Here is a 15441-nt window from a genome sequence, read left to right as displayed (position 1 = left end):
CTGTGAAAGTTCAGGCACAAGGACCGGCCCTACATCTTCTATTGTGAAAATAGATACATTCAGTTTCACCGCAAATACATTCAGCTTCACCACAATCTCCTTTCACTTATTCGCCAAACCTCTGGCTTCCTTGTACAAATGTCCAAACAACCAGTGGGCTGGTCTGCTTCTAATGTATATAAAAATAATAATTGTGCTGGTGTTTTTTCTGTTTTTATCAATGTGCTCCTCAAATTCTCTTTCCCCCACCCCCACGCCTTATTGTCTGCTTGTATTTGTCAGAAATTGTGTTTCTTCTGTTTACTTTTGGATAATATGTCTGTTTTTGAAAGAAAAGCTTGGGCGATATTCAACGAAGTTACTTGGAATAGACCCCCTGAAATTAATGAACATCACTAAGTTAACTTCATTAATTTCAGTGAATCTTCTCTTAGTTAAAATGCTCATGAAGCATGCCGGCATCCCCTTAGTCCTAAGCAATACTATTCCTGATCTGTGGTCTACATTTTAACCAAGATACTATTATTGCGATTTTGAACAGCCCCAGAAGCGGATGTAGGGAAGCGCAACTGGTTAGGTCACAGTGGACCTTGGGGGCACTGCAACTGTGATAAAGAATGGAAGTTGAGAGGCAGGGTGCTGCTGAAATTTGAGACCCCAAAGACAGCCCCCAGGCATTCTAGAAAGAATTCTCCTTCTCTGTCCCTCAACATGCATTTCTCCAATCACTTTTGAGAACCTTTCAAAGTCAAAGGTGACTGCGATGGAGGGTTTTTGTTTTGTTTTGTTTTGCAAGTTGTCTAGTTAAGTACAGTGGTACCTCAGGTTAAGTACTTAATTTGTTCCGGAGGTCCGTACTTAACCTGAAACTGTTCTTAACCTGAAGCACCACTTTAGCTAATGGGGTCTCCTGCTGCCGCCGCGCCACTGGAGCCCGATTTCTGTTCTCATCCTGAAGCAAAGTTCTTAACCTGAAGCACTATTTGTGGGTTAGTGGAGACTGTAACCTGAAGCGTATGTAACCTGAAGCGTATGTAACCTGAGGTACCACTGTATGGGTTTTCCCCATCGGTTCAACATGTACATCTTGCAGCGGCGGCGGCAGCAGGTGCTGGGCCTGTTAATTCCAGGTTCGCCGCCCCTGGTTCGTTCCATGACCAACTAGAGGGCCATATATAATATATACGTTTATTATCTATATAAGTCGCCCAGAATGGTCCTGTATTAGGCGACAAATAAATTGAACAATTAATTCAGATGCCTCTCCGCCTCTCGCAGCCCGGAAATTCCACCTTCGGTAGCGCCCGGCAAACCTCACGAGGGCAATGTGGGTGTTTTATTAACCGTTGCTTTTTGTGGAGTGGCCGTTAGCGTATAAACTATCGGGCTGGAGGGCAAAGAGAAGGAGCGCGAGCGTGACCCGACAGCAACTAACGGCTCCTTCCACCAGGCACAGCCACGGGGGAAAGGGGGCGGGGCTCAGAAGCGCGCGGGGGGGAGGGGTATGCGTAATACGCGTGTGGAACGGAGAGGGCCGCCGCCTTCTCTGCCTCGCGCGCGAGCTGTGGTGCCCCGACTTAATCAGTCCGCCTTCCCCCACCTCCTCTTCCTCCCCGCCCCCACCCGTATGCACATTCTCTGTCCCGGGTGGCCGCAGCAGCTCCTCGGGGCTCAGTGTCCTTGTGCGGAAATGACACACGGTCCCGTCACGTCACGCGAGAGCGCAGCGCGCGGACCCCCTCTCTCTCGCGCACACGGACACACACGCACATACACAAAGAGCTAAGTGGGAGGGGAAGACACGGGAGCCAGCCACGGCCGCGCTTATAAAACACCCACCCAAGACCAAGGGGGGCCCTCACCCTCTTTTGCCCACAGTGCCTAAGAAGGACCCAGGTAAGCCCCTTCCCAACTTTCTCTAGATAGGAAAACCAGCTTACCCCCCCCAATCCCCCCTCCCCAAGGTAGGTGTGTGCGTGTGTTGGCCAACTCCCTCCCCACAGTTCTACTTTCGGCCTCGGCAGGAGGAACACGGTCCTCCCTCAGCCTCCCCGGCCCCCTCCCCCTCGGGGAGAACTATGGCTGTGTTCCTCGCGCGGGAGAACGGCCAGGCAGCGCGGGCGCCTCCATCTCCAGCGGGGGAGGGGGGAGCTGGATGTTATATTGTGCCCCCCGTTTCCAGCTGCCACATAGACCAGCTCTCGAGAACGGCGGCGGCGAGGGCGCGGGGACGGGGTGGGGGGTGGGTGGGAAGTATTCCGGAAGCTGCCGTCGCGAGCCGCGGGGCACGCTACCAAAAAGAGGGCTGGCCCAAGAAGCGCTTCGGTGAGCGGGCAGCCTGGCCAGCCGGCTCTCCCCTTTCCCCAGCTGCTTCTCGAGGCGCGCACACGCACCGCCGGCTCCTGTTGCCTGGAAACCTGGCTCCCTGCTCGGCAACGGAACCCGCTTTCGCGACCAGCCGCGAGGCCTATCCTCCCAGCGCCCGCCGCTGCCGGCCCTTCCCTCAGTGGAATTTGGGCTCCGCTCCGCTTCGTGCTAAGGCTGGCGAGGCAAAGGGAGGCGGGGGTGATGAATGAAGCGTCCTCTCCCGGGACCCCCCCCCCCCCGCCGCCGTCGCCGCCTTATTCCATTCGATCTGGGGAAGGGGGTGCCCACGTGACCCCGCGACTCGCGAGCGCTGCCTCGCGCGTTTCAAAGCCGGGAGGGGGAGTTGCGAGTTCCCGCGCGCCTGGTGCGATCCTGGTCTTATTGGCCAGTTTCCAGGCATGGCTTCTGCATGACTGCAGGAATGGCAACACCTTCCTCCTGCTGCCGCCCTGGGTTGTTAGGGAGGGGCTCGTAGTTCTCTTCCTCCAGGCGGCACTTTCTCTTCTCTAGGCAACATCCAAATACAAAAGTTCTTCTTGCAAAAAAAAGAATACTCATCCTGCTCTTGGGGAAAAGTTCTGGAGTTTGGAGAGGAAGGCACCCAGCAACAGTCCCGTCCTCCTGCTTGGGAGCAACCTCCGCTTGCCAGCCACATACTTGTTCTCTCTAGGTGGAGCCATAGTAGGAAACGGCCGTATTTGGGTGATGCTGCCCAGAGAGAAAGTGTTTACAGGGAAGTGGCTTACAGCTATAGGCTGGCCAGGCAGTGTCACAGGTAGAGACAGGGCTCTTTGGAGCACTGCTGTGTGGATTGGACATCACCATGCTGCTCAGAGAAAGAGAACATGCAGGGAAACAAAGTTGGAGTGGTTGCTGCTTGTAGTAGTAGTTGCCATCTCTGCCTTTTTGCTTTCATCTTCTGGGCAGCACAACAGAGAGGATTTGGTTGAATATCAGTTGCCACTACAGTACCTGGTCAATCCTGTTGGGCTCACCCACCAGCAACTATCTGATGGTGCCAGTCTTGATGCTGTTACAACCATATCGTAAATTCAAATTAACACACACCTTACAATGTTGAGCTCATGTACTTAGTATTTGGTGATCATTTATAAAGCAAAAGATGCTACTGCCCTGTAAGTTAGGGCAACCTAATTCCCATATATAATGTAAAGCTAGGCTAGGAGATGGTGATTTGCAAAAACTACATTAGTTTATGGGAGTGGTGTATCTTCATTGCTTTCCTATATCAGTATTTTACTATCTGCTAGATCGCATTGGCTCTTATTTTGCTGCATAATAAAAGAAAAACATTTTCCCGCAAAGTAGCTAAACTCTTACAAATAATTTGGGCAGTCACTGTTGCATTGTAATCCTACAGTAAGGCAACAATGTGACAGTGCTGACAGTTGTCTTTGGCAGCCAGAAGTCAGGGAAGGATCCATGGCCATTTTAAAGCTACACCTCACATAGTTAGGTTATAATGGTAAGTTGGTTTGTGCAATTACTCTTACTGGATGTAGAGGCACCAAACTGACTGTGAGTCTCATATATCCTGATAATAAAATATAGATTACAAAATCTCATATTTTTGTCTAGTTTCCTAGCATGGTACTCAGATTGAATGTGTATTTAAATGGTAAAAATACATTGTATAATCTTGTTGATCTTTAAATATCCAGCTCAGAATTGTTCTTGCAGTTAAAAAAAAAAGGACATATGTAAAGGTTGTCTATGTAGAAATAAGCACACCCCCACCTTGAGAAATCTGCTGCTACAGCCACAATTTATTAAGTGTGATATGGAGGTTAGAAAACAAGGAATTGAATTTCTCAATAAATCTCAGTAATAGCTTTGGACCTGTCTGTTTGCTGTAGTAGAATTTGCCCTTCTAAGTGGCCAGACACTAATGGGCAACTGCATATACTTTTACTGTGTAAACAAGACGGCCCTATGGAGGGAATTTCAACTTAATGTGGGGCGTGAGATCCATTGAATTCAGTGGGGCAACCTTCTGAGCAGCCATGAATAGGATCAAGCTGAAAGCCACCTAACTTTATAAGACAGTGGTGAACTTTATAATCGCAGTGGGGCTATGATGCTGGCCTGGCCTCACTCTGGAACAGATAGGTGGTGAGGTTGTGAAAACATGTTAGCAGGAGCACTAGATTCTGGAGCACTAGATGGTTCTGCCAACACATCTGTACCAGCATGACCTCACTGCTGTTGTGCTGATGCCTCTCTCCATCCTGGTATGCAGCAGTGACTTAGCCAGAGGGAGGTTAGGTGAGTGGTGCAGCTTCTCTATGCCACCTACTAATATTGTAAGAGAAATGAGTGGGGTAATAACCTAAGTAGATAGTAGCTGCCACAAGTGCACCATGGATATAGCACAGTTCTAAACCATACTTCTTGCATATTTCGTCTGCATTCCCACTTTAAATCAGACTATAACAAAAGAATCCAGGATGGGGTTGACTGGCCACAGTCTGGATCTCACTGTCGCTTGTACCTGTTCTGATGGAACACAAAAAAGCCAACTTAAGGGGGGGGCAGAAAGAAACTGGCCATAGATATGAGCTCACATGAACATCACACATTCCCATTGGGTTACTTCTGTGAATAGAAAAATAAAAACGTCTCTGTTTCTGTTGGCAGAAAAAGTGTAGATTAGGTTTTTGGACCACTGGGCACTGAGACTATGCTGTGGGAACCAGTAATGCCATGGGAGCATGGTATAACATGGCTGGTGGGGTGTGGCATAACACAAAATTGGAGAATATGGACCTTGCTGCTACCCACCCACCACCACACCACCTCAGGCGTACCACATGGCCAGTTATGTCCTGCTGGTCCTTACTGTGGAGATAACACAATACTTCAAACACAACACAGATGCTGTTACTATCTCTTCATGTTTATGAATAGGAGAAGGCCTCACAGTTAGGCGTTTATGATGTCACAGGGAAAATCTGATATTGCCAGTTGGCTGTTGAGCAGACATTTTTTATTTCAAGATCTACCTTTTGAGAAAGAGAAACAATTCAGGAGACAAGTGTATTAATCAAAGTGACATTAATCCTAATGTGTTTCTTGCAATTACCTCTTCATCAGGGTACTTGCATCTGTTGCAGTTTAAATGAGTAGCTCTAAAAGGAGCCTACAGTGTTGGGGTTAGAAGGCTAGTGATTCTTTTCAGAGTTAGTCACATAAATAATTGAAATAGGTATGAGCTAGTCCTTTTTCTGACATTTCCCTAATGAAGAGCTAATTGTTCAAAATGAGTTGGAATTTAAACCACTTGCATTAAATGGTCTCCAGCAGCTATTTGATGTTCTGTTAGTTTCTGCTGTTGGTGTTAACCCATTTGGTGTGCTCTTCAAAGAGAACAGCTACTTTAGAAACCAACATAGAATCCAATAACAATCTAATGACTCTGATTTGATTTTTTAATTAAAAAGTGTGCCATAAATTGCCTTAATAAAGAATAATTATTATTAGTAATTACTTTAATTACTAACTTTGTCAAGTTATTGCCATTATAATTAAAGCTTCATTTCATACTTAACTGTAAAGTAATTTTCAGTGTGTTAGTATTTATTGGTCCTGAAAGCTTATGAACTTAAGATGAGCATTTTTTGTACCAATCATTTTTAGGGTTTCAGTCCTATACACACCTACCTGGCTTGAGCATAAGACTTCTTGAACACAGACTTACTTCCAAATGCATAAGATTGTTCTGTGAAATGCTGAAATCAACTTTTTTAATGGAAAATGATTTCAGGCTTAGGTGCTCAAAGAAAAAAATAACTGGTTTTGCATGGCAAGGTTGATACTTATGTCTGAGTCAACCGATGTTTTGGTTTCTAGAACAAATCATTAGTAGCTCACAGCAAATACTATGGGCTGTATCCAGAGTTGCCTGAGTTGGGTTGTGCTCACAGAAAGGGTACTTTTAGATCTCTGATCTCCATGCCTCTACCCCAACAAAATCTCTCGAGTTTGCGATACCACATATGTGAGGTAGTTTTGGGAATCTACTGAAGAAGGGAGAATTGTTGTAAATCACCTCTCTACACTCTCCCTCCCAACTTTAGCTTATGGAAGCTCTCATGAATCCCAGCCCCTTCTTCAAATGGAGAGGTTCTGCTGGGTTCAGTACTGTGTATATGACAAATATCTATGTCATTATGATTTTGTGTTAAGTAAACATGTTCTACATCTCTTTTGCTGATCTATGATCCCTTACTCTATTATAACCTCTGTCTTCATTCAGACTTTGATGAAGTTCCATAATGGTTCCCTGCATTCTTAAAAAAACACCCCAGTGCTAATCCTTATTCCATAGCTGGCAATGGTGACTCTTGTTCATCAAGAAGCAAGAGCTGAAGCTACCTCTGCGTGCAACATTGCATTTAAACCTCTCTCCCCATTATGCTTTTTTAAAGACTAGCTTGCCAAAACTGATAGATGTTCTATTTACTATTTTGTAAATTTAAATTTTTATTATTTTTTGCTTTATTTATTTATTGTTGCAAACTTCCTTAGGACCCTATGATGAAGGGAGCCATATAAATTTTATAAATAAATAGTCAGCAATGTTCCTCACACCAAGAAAAATGGAGGCAGCTTTTGTATGCCAAATTTTTGAGTGCATTCTGAATATAAACCAAAAAAGCTGGATTTGGGCAGATGGCTTTACAGTACACATGACATGCCTCTTCTAAGCTGTATAGGCTTTTTACTTGTTTCTTTATCTCTATTATTGTAGAGTACGGAATATGAATTCAGATGAATTGTTTGATGATGAAGAAAATGCTGAAGGTAATGTTATTCCTTTTAATCTACTTTCTCATTAGATCAAAATACTTTTGGATATAGTCCATACAAAAATTACATTTTTATAACAAAGACTGTAACAAATGAAAAAATCTTATCACACATTGCTTTCCACTAATTTCCTTCTGCCTGTTTTGTCCACTTCTCTGGCTTGTTCTTTACATTGTAATTCCGTTGAAGCTATATAACTCTTTCATTCCGAATGCAGTGAAACTAGGATTACTGTGTTTAATAACAAGAGAAGGTGGGGTGACTGTTTAAGCTATAGTAGAGGTGAGCAACTGGATCTGCCACACCAACCCTCATGGTCACACTGGCCATCAATCACTTTATGTCATCATGGTGTTAGATGAAGCCATTTCCCCATTTCAAACCCTGTAGGCTAAGGAAGGCTTTCCCTGTGGAGCTTGCTATAAGTTCCATTTAGCGCAGGCATCCCCAACCTGCAGCCCTCCAGATGTTTTGGCCTACAACTCCCATGATCCCTAGCTAACAGGACCAGTGGTCAGGGATGATGGGAATTGTAGTGCAAAACATCTGGAGGGCCAAAGGTTGGGGATGCCTGATTTAGCGCTTACAGCAACCCTTGTTTTGGGCAAAGACCAGCTGCACTATGGAGTTACCAATGAGGAACTCCTTAATGCAGGCAGTCCCTGAAAACAATAATCCCAGCCTCATATGGCAAGCAATAATCAGGAGAGCACCTTAGAGGCTCCCAAATGTTCCTTTGCAGCCGTGTCTTTACCTGCCCCACCTCTGATGTCATATATGAGTCAAGTGTGGGACAGATCAATGTGGTTTGGGGGAAATGGCCTCATGTGTCAAATTAGGACCCCATTGGGACTAATTTGACCCATGGACCAGAGGTGTCCCATTGCTGAGCTTTAGATTGTTGAATCCAGAATAGCTACCTATATATAATTCAGATCCAGTCAGTGACCAATTGGTACTATTTTTCTCTTTCATCAGTTATTATCAAAAATATTATGAAAGTAGAAACAGACAAAGAAGATGAAGTCCTAGACTGCTCCGTAATATCAAGACCTGAAAAAAACACGCTGGATGGTTTAGTGACTTCTCTGCAAGAAACCAATAAACGAAAACGGACCTTGTTTGGTTGTGATAGCTCAGGAAGCCACCAAGAAATTCTACCAAGTCTGAAAAAAAGAGGCCTTACACAAGAGGTGATTCCTTTACATATGGATATTAACAGCATCTTGCTTAGACTTGTAGTTAACTATTTCATATTGACAAGCAGTTCAATGAATTTAGTCAAACCAGTTAATCTTTGTTCCGAAATATTAAATACTCATTTGGGTGTTTTATTTTATGGAAATTGTAGGCTGCAGCAAAGCAAAGAAGACACTATTTAGCCAAAAACAAACAAAGAGAAAACATGCATCCTAGAGATCAATAGATTTTCTGAGGAACAAGGTGGTGGCTGTTTTTTAAAGAGCAAAATTCAATAGATGTGTGAATTCAGCTGAGGAAATGGTGAATTTGACATTGCATGTAAAAACTCATGACTTACTAAACTAGTTATTTAAGATGTTGCAACCAATTTCATAGTTTTTTCTTGCTACTGATGAATATGGTTTCTTGTCTGGATTTCATCTAAAATAGTCTACATAAACATTTGCACTTCAGTCCAGCAAGGTTAAGCCAGAACCCAAACAGCTATTTCTGAGCTGTTTCCTAGGTGATATTTTGTACTTTCACTGATTCCCCCTGCTTGTAGTCCCTTCTGTTCCCCAAGAATTGCTCTGGAGAGTTGGAGAGCCTTCTAGAACAGTGTGGCGGGGAGCGTACGGGGGGGGGGGCCTGAGGGAAAATTGGCCCCCCCTTCCACCAGAAACCTGTGAACTAAAAAAAACAATTCCATTCCATAGATGGCATGCTTAGGGTTTAAGTTATTTCTGTTTTGCTTTTTAGGGCCAATCCCTCACAAGGTGGCTTACAAAGTGAGATCATAACTCAAAGCTGAGGTTTTTCATGTTTTTAAGATGGAGTAGTCAATTCTTGCCTATTTGCCTTAATAGTATTTGAATATGTATATTTTACCTTTTACTAATTAGTATTTCTACAGCAAGCTGTGAAAAAATATTTCTGATTTTTAAAGTGTAAATTCTTTCATTTTTTAATTCTAGTATTGAAATTTATGTTGCTGTTGCTGCTGCAAAGCAAAATATGTTTGCAAAATATCCATCTCATAGTGAATTAATGAAGACACCCAAATAATGTGAACTGCTGATATAAAATAGTGTCTGAAATGTTTTCTTTTGTGATCTCTTCCAAATGTCAACACTTTATAGGCTACAGCTCTTTTGGCATTGCTTCCATTTGCATGGAAATGGAAGATGCGGGTGGCACTGTGGGTTAAACCACAGAGCCTAGGGCTTGCCGATAAGAAGGTTAGCGGTTTGAATCCCCGCAATGGGGTGAGCTCCTGTCGCTTGGTCCCTGCTCCTGCCAACCTAGCAGTTCGAAAGCACGTCAAAGTGCAAGTAGATAAATAGGTACCACTCCGGAGGGAAGGTAAACGGCGTTTCCGTGCGCTGCTCTGGTTTGCCAGAAGTGGCTTAGTCATGCTGGCCACATGACCCGAAAGCTGTACGCCGGCTCCCTCGGCCAATAAAGCGAGATGAGCGCCACAACCCCAGAGTCATCTGCGACTGGACCCAATGGTCAGGGGTCCCTCTACATTTTACCATTATCAGAAAATATTGTACATTGTTTAGCACACACATTCTCTTACAACACTTTTCTTCCTTCAGATGTGGCTAGTGGAAAGTGAGTAGGCTGTGAAAGGTTCTCAATCTGGGCATTGCAAGGTTTTCAGTCTGGGTGTTGTTAGTTGAATACAGTACTGTTGCTTGGATCTTAACTATGCCTTTCACAGATTGATAGTTTTAGATGTAGCGGAGGATCTCTTTGGCAGAAGGGGTAGCCAGTTCCCCTGATTTCACACTCCCCCTGCAGTCTTCCACTGGGCCAGACAGGGAGCATAAGAGTCTACAGAGGGAATGCGGAATCAGCGAAAGGTGACCCTCCCTCCTGTTGACAGGAACAAACTTGGAATCCAGGCCAGTGAGTCTGATGTAGGGGATCCTTATGCATACATGAGCTGCAATATTCTCAAAACTCTGATGTTAAGGAAAGGCTATTGATTTGATTATTTTAGGCAGCTCCTAGACATGAAAGTTTGGATCTTAATATATACACAGGGAAAGTTTCCCATCCCCTCCAACTCCTCCATCCCCTTTCCAACCCATAGTGTAGGTCACGGGTGTCAAACACAAGGCCCGCGGGCCAAATCCGGCCCGCCAGACCTCGTCATGTGGCCCGTGGCATCAAGGGCGAGGAAGCGAGCTTCTTGTCCTTTTTACTGGTCCCGACCCAGATTTTAGGGTCCGCACTCCGGCGGAGGCTCTCTGCCTTTCTAAAAAGTGACCCACGCGAACAGCCTTCCCTGCCTGCTTGCAGACAGGGCTCCAACCGACACGCCCCGTCGGCGCTGCCTACTGGCGGGTCCCGCAACTTTCGCCTGCCTCGCGGGCCGGGCAAAGAGGCTTTCTGCTCGCTCGGTCCAGTCCGGGGCTCGCTGCAGAGGAGGCAGTCCCGCGAAGCTGAGCTCGGAGCTGGGGGTCTGGTGGGTAAATAGCAGGGCCGGCGGCGGAGGCGAGTGGAGAGCGGGGACCTGGCGCAGGTCCTGCCACAGGCGGCGCGCCCCGGCTGGGCTGGGAGAGGCGAAGCTGCTGCCGGTTCAGCTGCACAGAGTGGGGTGGAGGGAGCCGGACGGGTGGGCGGTGTGCCACACCGCAAAGCAGGGGCGCCTCCCACCCTGAAGAGGACCGCGCCGGCATCTGGGTGGCTGGAGCAAAGTGGGAGCCTGCCAGCAACTTGGCTGCGGGAGCCTAGCTATGAAACACCGCTCCCCTCCCCACGCCAACACATCGGCTTTCTCCGGGCTGGAGGACTTGGCGGATAGCTCCCTCCCCGGGAGCAACTGCAGCAGCTCGGGGCCCCAGCAGGACATCCTGGCCACCTGCGCCCGCAGTGCCGCTGGGGCTCCCTTGCAAGGAAGAAACTGCTGCTGTCCAAACTGCAGCTCCATATCCTCCGACTCCTGAGTGCGGCGGCAGGGCAGGGGGAGGCAACATTTGCTTCTGCTCTGCTCTGTTGGGACAGGCTCCTGTCTCCTCCCCGTTGGAGCTCCAGTCTGCCTGGAAGCCCATCTCATCATCTTTTTAAAAAATCATTATTATTTCTTCTATTCTTATTTAAAATCGTACTAGAATAGGTATATTAAATAGTGTATAGGTTCAAGACAACACACACCAGTGCCTAAGGAAAAATAACTTTGATAAAGTCCTACAGATACAACCGGCCCTTTGAGGGTGACCAAACTGCTGATGCGGCCCCCCAATGAATTTGAGTTTGACACCCCTGGTGTAGGTGGAAGCAACTAACATAGTCTGGATTCAACCCTATGGCTGCATTGTGTTAAATTAATTTAGTGTTTAAAATTAAGAAAATCATGTTTTATAATTTATTCATTAAGGATAAATAAGTAACTAATCAGAGTACTAATGTTACATTTGTTCGTTAAAAGGGCCTTCTTTCAAACTTGATGCACAGAGATGGATCACCTACTCAGGAAGATGTGGAACAGCTAAACAAGAGCAAGAATCCTAGCATAACGTGGCTCGGTGAAGAAGAAGCCTTAAATAACACAATCATGCCATCATATAAGAAACCTCTGTATGGGATCTCACACAAAATTACAGAGAAGAAAAATCTGCCAGGAACAGAGCAGTTCACTTCCTATGAGTTGTTTGAAAAGGTTAATCCTAGCAGTCCTTCCAATCTTCGGACATTGAATGAGCAACGTAAAAGAGATATGAGTGCTGTCACACCTGTTGCTTCTGAGTCCGACCCAAATATATATTCTTTGATACAAAAAATGTTTTACACACTTAATACCTTAAATTCCAACATGACTCAGCTTCACAGCAAAGTAGACTTGTTATCACTAGAAGTCAGTCGAATTAAAAAATATGTCAGCCCTACAGATGCTGTAGCAGAATTCAGGCCACCACCTGAGTACCAGCTGACTGCCTCAGAACTCAAACAGATCATGGATCAGAGTACATCAGGTGGAGATTTGGCTTGCCGACTACTGGTACAGCTTTTTCCAGAGCTCTTCAGTGAGGATGAGTTAAGCAGGACCTGCAGTACCTGTGGCTATCTTAACAAAAAGAAACTTGAGTCCCTTCATCTACAGCTCATCCGAAATTATGTAGAAGTCTGTTATCCTTCTGTGAAGAATCCTGCGGTTTGGCAGGCAGAGTGTTTGCCTCAGGTCAATGACTTTTTCAGTAGCTTTTGGGCACAGAGAGACATGGAAAATAGTCAGCCAGACTTACAGTCCTCCAGTTTTTATGAGACTGATCAAGTTATTGATGATAAGGAGGAGGATGAAGCTCTGCCCATGGACAGGAGTAGTTCCATTGCCTCTGAATGGGTATTTGATGCTCAGGATATAAATGAATTTTTAGATGAAGCTTCCTCTCCTGGAGAGTTTTGTGTCTTTTTATTACATAGATTGTTTCCAGAACTCTTTGATCACAGAAAGTTGGCCGAGAGATATAGCTGTTATGGAGAATGTGGAAAACAAGAGCTTGACCCGCAGCGACTTCAGGTAATTCGCAGGTACACAGAGATTTATTTTCCTGCTATGCAGGAGAGAAAGGCCTGGTTGCAGCATTGTGTCCAGCGAATAAATGATGAACTTGAAAGCATGTATATGGATGACAGTGAGAGTGAACAGATGAGAGAGGATTGCTATGATTCTTCTAGTTTGCCTGATGATGTGTCTATTATAAAAGTGGAAGATAATTTTGAATATGAAAGGCCAGGCAGAAGGTCAAAAAAGATTTGGCTTGTGCCTATAGACTTTGATAAGCTTGATATCCCTTCTCCTGATTTTGATGTCCCTATTCCAGACTACCTGTTAAGCAAGGAGCAGCTTAAGAACATATATGAGAGCAGTTTATCAATCGGCAATTTTGCTTCTCGATTGCTAGTTCATTTATTCCCTGAACTGTTTACCCATGAAAACTTAAGGAAGCAATATAATTGTAGTGGATCACTGGGTAAGAAACAACTTGATCCTGTTAGGATTAAATTAATTCGACATTATGTGCAAATGCTATATCCGAGAGCGAAGAATGATCGAGTATGGACATTGGAATTCGTTGGAAAACTTGATGAAAGATGTCGTCGAAGAGATACAGAGCAAAGACGCACATACCAACTGCAGCGAAAGGTCCATGTGCCAGGACCTGAAAGGAGAGAATTTTTGACCTATGCAATAAACCCGGAAAGATTTAAAGAAGAATTTGAAGGACCGCCATTGCCTCCGGAAAGAAGCAACAAAGATTTTTGCAAGATACCACTTGAGGAACTTGTTGTTCCTCCTCCAGACTTTCCTGTGCCTTCTCTGTATCTGCTGTCTGACAAGGAAGTAAGAGAAATAGTACAGCAGAGCCTTTCAGTTGGTAACTTTGCTGCCAGACTCCTTGTAAGACTTTTTCCAGAGCTGTTTACTTCAGATAACCTCAGACTGCAATACAACCATTCAGGGGCTTGTAACAAAAAGCAGCTCGATCCTGTCAGACTGAGACTAATCCGTCATTATGTTGAAGCTGTTTATCCTGTTGAGAAAATGGATGAAGTGTGGCATTATGAATGTATACCAAGCATTGATGAAAGATGCAGACGTCCCAATAGAAAAAAGTGTGATATACTGAAAAAAGCCAAGAAAGCAAAAAAGTGATGGGATCTTTTTAGTTTCCAAAGATGTTGACCACTAAGTTATTTAGAAGCAGACTGAGACATCAGTCAGCCTGCTTTAGACTAATACTCAGAATATTCACTCAGCATTAGGGCAACTGATAAGAAAAATGTTGCTCTAACACATACGGGAAAGGGCAATACAGTGAGGATGGGGGAAAGGGGTGTAGGACAATCCAGTGGGAATGTCACTTAGAAGAACCTATTGAAATGAATGCATATTGTGGGAAAAGATGTAACTCCATTTCAGGATGCCTGTATGTAGGCTAGGTTTCTTATAGTGCCCTTGCTACCTACCTGAATTGGTACACAGCAAATAATCATAAATTATTACAGATGTTCCAGTAGCATCTCATTTAAATATAATCATCAGTGAAAATAAATTATATAGTTTTAAATTTTTTAATTGGTTTTTTAGCAGTGAGTAGTCTCGTGCTCTTTAAAACAGTTTCTGTAGGTACCTTTAATCAGTCATTTGGAAACTAACTAATTTTTTAATTTTTCAAAGCTGTAGTTTTCGAAGTGCCATACTCTTTGAAAAAGACTAGAGAATCAAGACAGTTTCTGTACTAATCACAGCTACTCCTTGTATTAGTTTGAATATTGGGAGAGTGAAGTACTACAAAATCAATGAACAGAAAAGTTACAAATTTCTTTAAAGGTTTCCCATTTTGTTGCTGAATGGTTGTAAAAGTTAAGATTATGATCATGGCATTATTTAACATGTGTTAAGATCGTAGTACCAATACTTCAGTTGTTAGTCATCTAAGTTATTCCATTGTCCTCAGTGTGACTTCTTGGTATAAAAGCTACTGGTATAAGCATAGGTTGTGAACTAGACTCTTGCCCTGTATCAGTAGAATATGGTGCTATTACCTGTTATTCTCACTACTTATATTTAAAAAATACTTGAATTGAGGAATGTACAAAAACATTTAAGCCCATATTATTTTTGTTAGCAAAATGATTGCAGCCTTTGAAAAGTTCAAAATATTAAATATTATATGTATCTATATATTTGATTATTTGGACTTCTATATAGCAAGGGCCCTCTTCATTGTATGTTGATTTTATATTTATAACTTCAAGTACAGTGTCACCCAGAGGATTTCGATATCATGGAGACTGTGAACTTTTCCTTAATCATTGTAACTAATAATTAACTTGAAACCTCTTTGTTTTTGAATTTACTGGAGTTTAGGTAAATACTAATGGATTGTATGCTTCCATTCAGTATGCCCAAACACCAGTGAAATGTCAGCCTTTCTCCCTTTTCCTGGAGGGCTACATCACACTAAGGCTTTGTTTTCCTTTTTCTTTGGCAGTTGTAACAGGGATAAATAAAATCATCAGGGTTTTTTTATTTACAGGCACTGGGCA

General features: G+C 44.1%; 1 protein-coding gene across 6 annotated transcripts; it reads left to right on the top strand.

Moving 5' to 3' along the window:
- The first annotated feature begins 1526 nt into the window (after positions 1-1526).
- Positions 1527-15074, top strand: BEND3 (BEN domain containing 3). 6 transcript variants are annotated; one of them, XM_083608283.1, is made up of 4 exons: positions 1527-1896; positions 7139-7191; positions 8176-8390; positions 11819-15074. In XM_083608283.1, exons 2-4 carry the CDS (start codon positions 7149-7151, stop codon positions 14042-14044), a joined length of 2484 nt encoding a protein of 827 aa, XP_083464409.1. In that variant the 5' UTR covers positions 1527-1896; positions 7139-7148; the 3' UTR covers positions 14045-15074. The 6 variants fall into 6 exon arrangements, with proteins under 6 accessions (XP_083464409.1, XP_083464408.1, XP_083464410.1 ...); XM_083608282.1 differs by lacking the exon at positions 1527-1896 and adding an exon at positions 1963-2325; XM_083608284.1 differs by lacking the exon at positions 1527-1896 and adding an exon at positions 2703-5593.
- The last annotated feature ends 367 nt before the right edge of the window (positions 15075-15441 follow it).

The sequence above is a fragment of the Podarcis filfolensis genome (assembly GCF_964270895.1).
Source record: "Podarcis filfolensis genome assembly, chromosome: 3".
Lineage (NCBI taxonomy): Eukaryota > Metazoa > Chordata > Lepidosauria > Squamata > Lacertidae > Podarcis > Podarcis filfolensis.
The sequence above is the reverse complement of the archived record's forward strand: the minus strand, read 5'-3'. Positions and strand labels throughout refer to the sequence as shown.